At 36.5% G+C, this 12852-nt stretch overlaps 1 protein-coding gene across 1 annotated transcript; it reads right to left on the reverse strand.

Moving 5' to 3' along the window:
* Positions 1–2944: 2944 nt before the first annotated feature.
* LOC133718895 (uncharacterized) lies at positions 2945–5903 on the reverse strand. The gene is made up of 3 exons (XM_062145772.1): positions 5819–5903; positions 3618–3728; positions 2945–3534 (listed from the first exon to the last, which is right to left on the reverse strand). The coding sequence occupies exons 2-3, from the start codon at positions 3717–3719 to the stop codon at positions 2974–2976; spliced, it is 663 nt and encodes a 220-aa protein (XP_062001756.1). The 5' UTR covers positions 3720–3728; positions 5819–5903; the 3' UTR covers positions 2945–2973.
* Positions 5904–12852: the final 6949 nt, after the last annotated feature.

Consider the following 12852-nt stretch of genomic DNA (forward strand, 5'->3'; position numbering starts at 1 on the left):
TCCCTTCCCCCACACTTAAATATTGCATTATCCTCAATGTAATCAATTAAAAGCATGCAATGAAATAAGTAAGCATATAGGGATGGAATTTACGAAAATAACTACTAAAACAAAAAGAAAATGGAGGAGTAAAAGGGGAAGAGAAAGCAAATCTGATTATATTCTGAATTGGGTTGCCTCCCAAGCAGCGCTTGTATTTTACGTCTTGCAGCCAGACGGTACCTACATTAAATAAAGTTAGTAACTTAATATTAACAAAGAAATACAAAAAAAAAAAAAAAAAAACAAGTAACTATGAATTACAAACTACAAGTATAATTAACAAGTATTTTGTACATAAGACACAAGTTAAGTACACAAGTGAGTATAAAACGTAAAAAGTATTTTTACAAGTATAAAGTGTGAAACAACAAAATAATTTACACGTAAAGAGTATGCACAAGTATTTCTTTTGTTATAAACATTATTGATATCAAATCTAATTCCAAGCGGTAAATCAAGTGGACGTGCGGCCCAAGTATAGTCGTCTAGACACAAAGTCCCTCCTACATCCGTTGGGCAACCTTACTGAAATGGCCAGGTAGGGGAGGGTGAACACGAGAGGAAAAATCCATTTTGGCATGAGCTAAGCCCATTTATAAGCACTTCTGGATTCAAAAACCCGTCATGAACGTTGTCCCCTTCCTAGACACCATCTCACATAGGATATTCTTACTAGGATGTAAAAGGTCCTAAGTGTGTTAGACAGTTCAATGAATGTTAATAAAGGCCGCCCTCAACCATAAGGGACCTGAACTAGGTACCAATAAGGGGTTTAGGCCAATATTAATAAACACGACTTCACCTATTCCTTCTTTAATTTACAACTCACAATTAAACTCGTATTCAACAATAAAAAAAAACAACCTAGTTAATTTAAACTAAGTATCAAACAGTTTATATACAACAATTATAAACAAAAACAAGTGATTTTTCAATCCCCGGCAACGGCGCCAAAAATTGATACGCTCAAAGCAAGCGCATAATTTAACCCTGAAAAGATCGTTAGTAGTATAAGCAAATAGGGATCGTTCTATTCCGGGGATTGAGGGTACACCTGTCATTGTCAAACAATTAAACAATTAAAATTAAAACAAAGTATAATATTTACAAATGTATTCACAAAATATAAACATTTTACACGAAAAGGGGGGATTTTGTTTTTGGTTTTTTCGAAAATGAAACTAAGTTAACAAAAACAATTAAAATGCAAAAACATAAAAATACGAATGGAATGAAGGAACAAAGATCAAAACCGAAACTTATGATTAAAATTGATTCAAACCCTAATATTGTTCATCTAAGTCATGAGAAAGGAGTTGATCATGTGAAACATTCGAAAGCAAATGAATTCCCATTTTTTACTTTTCAATGCTAATTAACCTAAGCGAAAGCACCTAGATTAATCCTATCAAACATGCAATCAAACCCTAGAAAGCTAGTCAATCATGTCATGTTTAACGCATTACACATAGAGAAAGGCTATCAACTCAAGTGTACAACTTAGTATGGAAAAGTCCACCTAATTGCAATTCTCTTTAATTAAATTCGATCTTTGTACAAAACCTTTACTACTTTGATTCAAGTTTACACAAAACGAAAAGTCGATTTCATGTTCTTAAACCTAGCACCATTCATATCGAAACCCTAAGTGTTTGCAACCACATAAGATTAAAATACAAAAGTTATCTATAACGCAAATTTAATTAAACAAACCCACATAAGCAACTCTCGAATCACAATATATGAATCTGAAAATTCTCAATTAATCATAAAAATTCCAGAAATAATACTTTGTTCAAACATATATGTCAACTAGTTCATAACCAACGAAATTCAAAGCAAAGGTTACAAAGGAGAATAGGATTACACCGTGGATGAAGATGAGATGGATGATTCACGTTGTGGATTCTTGAAACTCGAAAGCAAGCTTCAAGGATGGCTATGGATGGAAGTGCTCACGGCTTCTCTTCTTCTTCTTTGGCCTTGCTTGAACTCGTGGAGATGACTAAACTTGAAACTAGAGGATGGAAAGGAAAATGGAAAGGAAATGGAGAGACAAAGAAAATGGAATGGATGAAGGAATGTCTTTTCTTCTTTGTTGTAGCCTCTATTTATAGGCTACCAAGCAAAACTATTTGGATTTAAACAAATGATGATATGTTAGGTTTGAGCATTTAAACATTAATGGAATTTATTAGGTTTGAGCATTTAAACACTAATGGAATTTGTTAGGTTTGAATATTTAAACACTAATGGAATTTGTTAGGTTTGAGTCACTTTCTACTCATTTTTCCTTCAATTAATTCTCCACCAAGACTTCAGATTTTGCCCGTGACTTCTTCATATGAAATGATCCATCATGAGTGTAGATCATTCTGTAAAATTTTCAGAATTTATCTCCATGTGTTTGGGCCGGAATTTCTGCTGGACTCCTTACAGGTCCAGTTTTCCAGTTTTGCTTCTGCAGAAAATTGGGCTGACTGTTTGAAGGTCTTCCACTTCTTTTTGGCTCTTGCACTCTTCATAAGAAATGTTTCTTAGGATGTCTAGAATGGATCTGGAAGGTTTCAGCTCATTTGAAGTTCATTTGGTCAGGTGGTCGCTCCTTCTTCCTTGCTTGGCTTGGTTTCTCCTAGCCGGAGTAGGAAAATGTGTAAAGTTGACCTTTTTAGTGCATTTCCATTTTTCTCCATCATTTTATGGACCTAACACTTATTTCATCATCATCTACTCCAATGTACCTAAAAATAAAAATTGAATTAAAAATCGATTCGTTAAGGAATTAACTAAGCAAAATGTGAGGAATTAACTATTAAAATATCACATTAAAATGCTTCTATCACTTTCAAAGCAGCAAAAAATGAGAAAAGAAAGAGATTTGCACCAAAAAATGAATTGACATCTAGTTCGCACTTCACAGGTGACTCCAAACTAGTTACCGTTAGCAGCTCTTTTTGCTATGATTTCCTGTTGAAGTCCTCTAAAATATTCTGCCCGCATTGGTTCCATTGTAGAAGTATCAATTGCCATTATTGCATTATCCTCTTTTTGAACTTGAATTTCAAGTTCTTGTTTCCTCAGCTTAATGTTCTCTTGTTCTGCATCATACATCAGTTGAAATTGCTCATCCTCCTTATGAGCATGTTCAACTTTCAGAGCATAATAGTCTCCTAATTCAGATTGGGCTGCTTCCACTTTCTCTTTAGCTTTTGCCTTCCTTGCCAAGGTCTTGGCAGCCTTTTTGCCTATAGGCCTCTCCAAGCATGGAGACTCATTGCCTTCAACATTGCCATCAGCTAAATTTATTGTATCTGGGCTAGCAGATGGAGTGATAAGAGACGAAGTAGCAGGAACCGTAGCATGAGTTTTCTTTGGTTTTTTCCTAGAGAGTTCCAAGTTCCATTTCGGGTGGAACTTCAACACATGCCAACAATGCTCATATGTAAAGTTGTATCCTCGCTCCCTCCTAAACTTTTGTTTGGCTTCCACAATCTGAACAAACATAAAAAACAAAATAGAGTTAGTTATTCTATAATATGTAACTTGGAATATATCACATTGGTAATTTAGATTACCCTATCTTGTTCAGTTGTACCACTTGCTCTTGTCCTTTCAATTTCAGCATAATAGCCACAAAATTTGTTCACATCCAGTTGAATTCCAGACCAGCGATGCATGAGAGAACCCTGATTACGATCACACTCTAGTTCAAAGTTCTTCTCATCATAGAAATACTCCCAAATTCTTTTCCATTAAGCAGCACCTTTTTTATCATTTCCTATTGCTGGATCAAGGGTAGTATTGAGCCAGGCAGACACAAGAAGGTTGTCTTCTTGAATGGAGAAATTCTTGGCTCTTTTAGCTTTCTTTGTGGTTTTGGGTTCACTTTGAACAACAACTTGACTTTGAATAGGGTTCTGACTATAGCTAATAGCATCACCAGATGCAGGATAACCAAACTTTGAAAACATATTATCATTATGCCCTGAGCTTCCATTGAGGATATTGGCATAATTTAAAATATCTTCTCCTAAATCTATTGCAACACGGGGGACTTGAGCAGAATCCATCTACATGTATAGGAATTGATAATCAACATAAGAAAGCATTCAGAGAACATGTCAAAGCTTGTGCTCTCTCTCTCTCTCTCTCTCTCTCTCTATATATATATATATATATATTAACCCAGGGAAACAACCCAAGCACCTCATCAAGACAAGCACTGAAAGAACACATAAATAAGGACACACAACCAAATTAGCAGAGATAGTCCATAGCCCTAAGCAAATCCCATTATAAGTTTATAACCTAAAACATGACTCCAAGAAAAACCCACAATGAAAAGGTCAAATTATATAACAATCCTCCACCACTAGAAGAGATGAAGAACAAAACCAGACACCATGTGATAAAATAACCAAGTTAGACCATCTTGCTGCTGCATACTTCTTCTTTTATGGTTTGCATTATCAAATCAAGTATAGACTGGCCAAGAAAAGATCTATATACATATAGGCATCAGCTCTCAATGCATTCCCGTAATCATCAGCTCTCAATTCATTCTAGGGCTGGGACTTTAGACCCGAAAAACCGAGGAACCGGTTCGAACCGATCCGAATTGGTCGGTTCGGTTCGGTTTTCTATCATAAATTTAGCTATTTTGCTCCGGTTCGGTTCCCTATGCTAGCAGCCGGTTCGGTTCCGATTCCCATAATTAATTTCTGTCTTTACCCGAACCGAGATGGTTTTACAATAATGTTGTATAATTTTGCTTTGTTTAATGTTTACTGTCATCTTGAGGTGCCCACGGGCCCACCCATCCACATATACATTTTTTTGTTTCTCTCCGCACATGCCTCTTTCTTCTTTGATTAAATTATAAAACTCATCCTCTCTCTCCATCTTTTTGGTTTCTCTGCTGCACTTGCATCTTTCTTCTTTTATTAAATTATAAACTCATCCTCTCTCTCTCTCTGGAGTGTCAGCCACCCGCCTCTCCCCTTCTCTTTCTCTATTCTCTTTCTTCTCTCCTCCTCCATTCTTTTTCAGTTTTTCTTCTCTCCTCCTCCTCCTTCACTTCTTCGCCGCGACCCTTCTTCTTCTTCTCTCTTCCTCCTCCTTCTTCACTTCTTCTTTAATTCTTTGTACCAATTATTTCTGTCTTATAGAGGTTGGGTTTCAAATAGAGTTAGATCAGATTCAAGCATAAATGGAACCGAAAAATCGTGAAACCGAATCGATCCATGTCGGTTCGGGTTTTGCTCAGTTTCAGACTTTAGAAATCATCAAACCGACCCGAATTTTGCCCCGTCGGTTCGGTCTCGGTTCTTGTTTTTTTTCCGGCAAACCCGAACTGTCCCAGCCCTAATTCATTCCCACTTATCTTTTAATTCCACAACATATACATATAGGCATGATATGTTATAAAAACCATCGTCCAAAGCATACACATAGATAGACAAGACTCTAGAAGCAACAGATTAAAGACATAAAAGCATATCACTGAGTAAAACATCAATTAATCTCATTCAAATCTGATTTACACCCATAATATGATACCCACCAACGTACTCAAGTTCCAAGAAATTGCAGTGATTCTAGATATATGATTAATCAAACAAGTTTCATGCTTACCGAACAAAAAACGAGAATAGCCCCAAATCCCTTTTTCAGGGTTTATGAATTTCACCACAAATTTCCGTCGCCCAAACCAAAAAGTTTTGAAATCGAAGAACACCAAGGATTTCGAAAGGCAAGAGAAGAGGAAGACGATTACCTAGAGGTTTGAATTTGAACGAATTTGCCCGTTGGAGGAGATAGCGAGCGTCTTGAATTTCTCTCTCCTCTCCTAGATTTGGCGAGCGTAGTAGCGAAAACCATTTTGGCGAACGATATAGCGAGTCTGCTGGAGGCCTGATTTTGCTATTTTCCGCTTCTCACGCTCGCTAAAATAGCGTAGAATCAATTTTGGCGAGGCTGGTAAAGTTGCTCTAAGGAGGATATCATGTAGTTAAGGAGGAGAATATTACGGTGTAATTAGTTTCCTATTAGGGATGTGTATACTTAGTATATGTACTCCATCTTTAGAGAAGATCAATACATCAGAAATTCCCAAACTTTCCCTTTGTCTTTGTTATGTTTGAACATGGTATCAGAGCGGGTCATTCTCCAATTGCGTCTCCACGTAGGCACATATCATGAGCCCAAATTGGGGTTCCTTGTATTGCCATTGAAATTACCAAGTGTCCAATGTGGGCCTTGAATTGTATTGACCAAGTCTCCGATATGAGACTTGTGTCCCAATTTCCAATGTGGAAATTGGATTAATTAATTTCACGTGCAGACCTAGAGTTAGGTTGCACGTGAGGGGGCGTGTTGGAGAGGAAAGATCCCACATTAGAAAAGTGACAAATAAAATATAACTTATAAGTGGGTGGATCTCACCAAATTGTACCGAGACCTTTTGTGATTAAAACCCAACACCTATCGGAGTGGTTAAGTTGGGACAGTATCGGTACAATGATGGACCACGGGCCACACTTGTCGCTGTTTAACAGGGGTTTATCTTGGGCCTAGGAAGCCTTTAGGTTCCCCTTGACAAAGTCACAAAAAAAAAAAAAAGACTTATAAGAAATGTCGACCAGGAACTTGATCTATTCCTAAGTAATAAATTGATCTTTTACAAAGCAGTATATGCGCTGATACATGCAAGAAATAAAGCACTATGAGGAAATGGCCATGGCCAACCTCTTTCCTTTAGGTTCCCCTTGACAAAGTCAAAAAAAAAAAAAAACTTATAAGAAATGTCAACCAGGAACTTGATCTATTCCTAAGTAATAAATTGATCTTTTACAAAGCAGTATATGCGCTGATACATGCAAGAAATAAAGCACTATGAGGAAATGGCCAACCTCTTTAAGCAGATGTGCTACCTGGTGCACAAAGTTTCAGAGATGATTCCCCTAACATAGTCGGAGCTTTGGACAATAATCTCATCAAACGCACAATTGGGATGGATGAAAAGGCCCCAACCTTGATCGGATTTTGGGGTTAAACTGTGAAATATGTACTTTTGGATTTTCTTTCTTTATGTAATTTTATGTGATCTTGTTTGAATTGTGGAGTTTCATATATTTGTGCATTTGTCTGATTTATTTGTTTGACAAAGATTGAACTTGGAGTGGGAATCTGTCAAGGAAAAGGCAAAAGGAGTATTCTATGTTTTCTTGTTAGGGTAAACGGGAAGCTCCGGTGTCAGAGAGTTGGTCTCTAGTATCAAATATTCAGCCTATGTAACAATTAAGATTAGAAACACAAAAGAGAATTCGTCTCTAGTCTCATTAGTCATTGAATGTAACATGATTTTGGATGCAAATTAACCATGTTTTAACAATGTGGTGATTCAGATAGTACTTAGCAAGCCAATATTAAAGATTGAAAGAAGAAAGATAGAAAAGCCACATATGTCTGTGTTAAACGTTGGACTCAAAGTCGAACCAATAGTAGTATGAGAAGGATACATATGGAATGGAATGCATCATGCATGCAAACTAAACCATCAATTTCTTCAACATATCAAGTGATAAGATGTGCAGAGCGAGAGAGAAATGAAAGAAAAAAATTGAACGTACCAATTAACTGATGATATATCAAGTATTGAATCAAAAATTCAATAAATTTCTGTTGAGAAATTAAAATTACAATTTTTGTAGCATATAATTAACTCTGCTCCAATCATTACCCTTTGATTACATTCTGACTAGGAATATGAGCTGACACAGTTGAGAGTTGACTTTGACTTGTTATCTTCGATCTTCTAGTTGAAATTTCTTGAACTTGGAGAAGTAAATATGAAGTGAAAACCACGGGTTCACACACTGAAGATAGATTCTTGAGGTGCCAGAAGTTAACTTTAAAAGGTCTCAAAAACAGCTTTACCAATAAAAAGAAAGAATAATCAACAGCAAATGGATCAATCTTGTAGGGGAAAATGAAGGTTTAAGCCTTTCAAGTAGAAAATCTAAGTTGATGCTCTTATGTTAAAAAAAAAAAAAAAAAAATCTGCTTTACTGGTGAGATGTGATTTGTTGGTAAATTATTATTCCAACATTGTAAATGTTATGGATTCGATTCTCACTGACATATGTAAGGGTGAGTAGGCTAAGTTTTTAAAAAATAAAAATGGATTTTAATCTAAGAAAAAATGGATTTTTTTGGGTGGCTTTTCTGTTGTTTGGGCCAACCTTAGTCGGTTGATTGCAAGATTTTAATACCTAAGACTCACGTTTTTTTTTTTTTTTTGGAGAGTTTTCTCACGTTTAAAAATTTGCTAATAGCTTAGGATATAAACGTTACCTTACCTAATTGGGTTAAACGAAATTTTGAGGCAAGATAAAGAATCAGTTAGGGTTGCAATTAAAAAAAAAATGAATAGTGTATCACACAATGACGCAAAAGTTTTGAAGCATGCTACAATATGCGATCATGCATATCCATGACCGTCAATGGCAAGAGCCCACGGATCGACGTGCGATCATGTGTATTCACAACTGTAAACGGCAAGAGCTCACCAGTTCTTGGGACTCGTTGACGGTAATGGATGAATAACCATAACTTTTGAAGAAGTTCCTCCACAAGTCGTCGGTAAACCAATCCATACATCATTCGGAGAAACCCAAACCCTCGGCTCACCCAATATGACATGAACAAGATGTAATATGGTACATGCTCCCAAGAGTCGGGAAGCAGAAGCGCGAGCAGTGAAGCAATTGAGATCAAACCTGAAAACATCCTCACAACTCGAAAGTTGACAGTGTAAGCGGGTAATCTCTGCATGGCCTCTAGCGCCAGCCAATACAGAAGCAAGCTTGCAATGGCCGCCACGGCGGTTGTATGGTGCGTTTCGAACAGCGAAGACCACATGTTGATCCCTGGGAACTTGATCTGAACGAAAGTTAAGAGTACCGGAACGATGAAAGCAAGATTGTCAGAGGGCGGAGCAGTAGTAGAAGAAGAAGATGAAGAAGCAGATTCAGTTGGAACTACAATGTTGAGGTAGACAACCACGTGACCATGTTGATTATTCAAGACCGCTGATTGCCATTGAAAGCGACTAATATGATGATCATTATGAGTGGCCATCGTACCAGAACAGAACTAGCTAAGCTACACTTTCTAGCGTACTTATAGGTTCAGTGAATCAGGCCACGTATCTCCCGCTCACAATAGGTACGCGCGGAATTTGATGGATATTCCGATTAATTGTCATTCACACGTGTAACGCGCTGGTTGGTCATGGTGACTGAGAGCCGCAGAAACCTGGAAAGGGATCAGACCGCAGGTAAGAATGTATCTAGGTTTCGATTTCTGAAACATAAAACACATGCATAGGGAAGAGCGATGAATAAGTGACAGTTGGAGTGCAATAAGAAATAAAGTGATGGATGTTTCCTCGTTCTGCAGCAGAAATAAAGCGACGGTGGAACACAGTTTTGCAAAACCGGAAGTACAAAACGTTGAAGAACCTTTTCTATTATTTTATAAGTGAGCATGAGTTCTAAAGTCTTAGACGTTGCATTAATCGAATTCAATTTTTCTCATTCTCCGGTCATTCGAGACTGATTCCTCTTTTATTTCTATTTTACGTAAGTGGGTCCGGGCTTTTTGTCAACTGGTGTTCTTTTGAATTTTGAATAGTCTACGATATCCTCTGTTTTCGATTATCTAATAAATTAGCTAACAATCCATTTCCGGAAAAAGACCAACACCCCAAGCACTACGCTTAGATTTATTAGATTTGTTGCAAAGTTATAATACCTGAAACTCTCAGCGGATGGCCAATAACCCAAGGAAAGGAAAGAATAGGTTACAATTCTTCCGTACGAGTGATGTCACAGATATAATAAGAAAGTTTTTAGTGAGGAATTTAAAAAAACGACCTCATGAAAATTTTTAAATTAATTGTTGGACGAGTGGTCTAAATTTTAGTTGATATACTCATTCAAAAGTATTATTTCGTATTTGTCTGAACAAATATATGACATGCTATTTCTTTAACTTCTGTATATATATGGTGCATTTATTAGTTATTATTCAACTGGCACTGGCACTGGCACGACAATGTTAGAAATCACTTGGTCATCCAAAATAATGAAAGTAAAACAATAATATATAATCTAGTATATTAGAACCAAATTGATGATAAAGATAATTAATTAAAGATCTTATTGACTTCAAAATTGTCGGTAGGTATATATTATAGATGTGAAAAATAACTATTTTCAACCCCTCAAGAATAAAAGTAGTCCTAGACAATCCTAGAACTTTCCAAAAGTTTATAACATGAATCATTATTATATATAAAGTGTTTTCATGCCATAAGGAAGAAAGCAAATAGAGACACATAGGAAGGGTTAGGGAATTTGTATCTTTGTTCCGCGTAAGGCGTAAACAATTAATGTGTAAATTTGTAAACTGCATGAATATATTGAGTTTAATAATTTACACTCGATCTCTTGTATAGTTCATGACCAGCACTATCAGAAATAAATTCCTGTTTCTTACAAAGGTTACTGTTATTTCTTTTGGATTTTGAATCATAGCTTCATAACCCCTACCAGTTAGTGTGTGGATCAGATATAGTTGGCTGATAGTGTTGAGAATATATGTCATCCCACATGGGAAAAATGGGACATTGCCTATGGGTTTATAAGGGTTTGGGCCACTCCATCCATTGCCAATTGGTTTTGGATGCGAACCTCAGATTACTTTATCAGATAGTACGTCTGACTAGATCGATCTCTTGTTCGTGCAGGAGCTTTGGGCGTTAGCAAACAAAGAAGCCTCGGTCATTTACCAAGGATATCGATCAGGGCTATCTTTGGTGAAACCACGTTTAATCGGATGGGGTTATATTTTATCCGGTATTTTTAATTTATTCATAAACTTGTAAAAATGTCATAGGTGGAGTAACTACCTCTAACGGAACTAAAATTACACAAAAATGACTCTCCTTACCATAATGACAACAAATTTATTTTCAAATCAGAATTATTCATATAGGTACCGTACAATTTTCTGTTGGAAGCATTCAATTATCTGAATTATTCGGTAGAGGGCTATCCTTGGTTCTAATGATCAGTGTGTTTGTTCTTTATTATCTATCTTCGTGTTGGAACTGCTGGGTCATACTTGTCACCACTTTATTAACTCCCGTTACAGATTTTTGCTTTTGTTCAACGTTGGAACTCCGCCAGCAACTTTGAATTATGATTTACTTATCTCAGGTGCTCTGATGTAAGTTCTGATAACATAGTACTCATGGTCAATCACAGTATCAAAACAACTATTACTCAAAGAAGAAGATAAGAGAAATTTGGCAGAGCTTCGCTATTGTATATCAAGCTTCACAAAGATGATTATAACTTGCAGGTATTTATAGAGAAATATAAGCTACAGATTACTACGTCTTCTACCTAAATTTGACACCATCCGCAACCAGATGCCAACTGAGTACAGCAGTATAGACTCATTGACCTTTGTCAACGAGTTCATCTTACATGAAATTTAAAGTTGCTTTTGCTGGAAGTTTTTAAGGATAATGTCTTATAATGTCAAAAGCCGATCGAGTATCAGTTTTGACCTTCTTTCCATTGCTGACTTTGCTTCTATGGCCATCATCACGATACAGCTGATGATCGATCCTTCTTGATCAGGTTTCAATCAAGTTCATGTTGCAAGGTCTCATGTGCGAGCCCCTATAAAGTTTTGATCATCTGTCAAATTAGACTCGTTAAAATGTCCACACTGATATATACGTGCATGCAACAAATGCAACTTTTCTAGACTGCATAGAGACACTTTGTGACACGTACCATTTGATAGATTAAGAAGCCATTTGTGAATTTGTAACTTAATTTTTTTTTTTTTACGAGGAAAAGAAATTACAAAGAAAAGTTTCAAATACAGCCTAATCCATAAAAATCAAAACTGAAAGCATTCAAAATAGTAAGAGGAAGGCCGTGATTCCAATTGACTATATCAATGGTGAGTCCCAAATGGCCAAATTTGTAAATGCATCGGTCACAAAGTTTGCTTCTTATCAGACATGTGTGAACTCTTTGCCAAGTGTTTATTATCATGAACCAACATATGAATATTTCAAGAAACTGTCAATTTGTTATAGATACTGTCTATAAAGATCTTGGAATCTCCTTCAACCAACCTTAATTTTGGAAAAACCATGAATGATAGCTGTTTGAACCTAAATTTGGCAAGGTTCACATGACAGATAATTAAGTTAGGGCCCACATGAGGCAGAACTGGGCCATGACCAAACAAATGTTTAACCGAGGTCCAGCTCACCTCGCTTTAGTGAGGTCTGGCTTGCCTTGGGGAATTAGGTTTTTGGCTGAAAATAGAAATTTCTGGAAATGGCAAGTTTTCCTTTTGCAACTTGCTATTTATAGTAAGTTCCTGGAATAGTAAATTTTGCTCTTTAGATCGTAACTTCTTTATATGAACTCTGGTTTTTACGTGCCACATGTCCACGGACTTGGTTTAAAGTGCTCTACAACTTTCATGAAGAAAGTTTCCTCAAAAACTAAGCTAGAAAAAAAAAAAGGTCAACTTCTGGTCCCCTAAATGATCGAAAAGAAGGTAAAAAGTAAGATTCTTAATATTTACCGTCCGAATGACCGATAAATAAGTAAGTTTAGGTACGGGACATAATAACAATCTTGTGTGCTTGAATATCAGATCTAGTTCCTTGATTTTACAACAACAACTTAACCCTTATATAGGGTACAAGAT

This window comes from Rosa rugosa, chromosome 6, assembly GCF_958449725.1.
Source record: "Rosa rugosa chromosome 6, drRosRugo1.1, whole genome shotgun sequence".
NCBI lineage: Eukaryota > Viridiplantae > Streptophyta > Magnoliopsida > Rosales > Rosaceae > Rosa > Rosa rugosa.

Bases quoted from the DNA above. Each gene is read 5' to 3' on its own strand.
- LOC133718895 (XM_062145772.1), bottom strand. From the start codon at position 3,719: ATGCATCGCTGGTCTGGAATTCAACTGGATGTGAACAAATTTTGTGGC. The intron at 3,535-3,617 runs GTAATCTAAATT...ATGTTTGTTCAG, and splicing joins GTACAACTGAACAAGATAGG to ATTGTGGAAGCCAAACAAAA.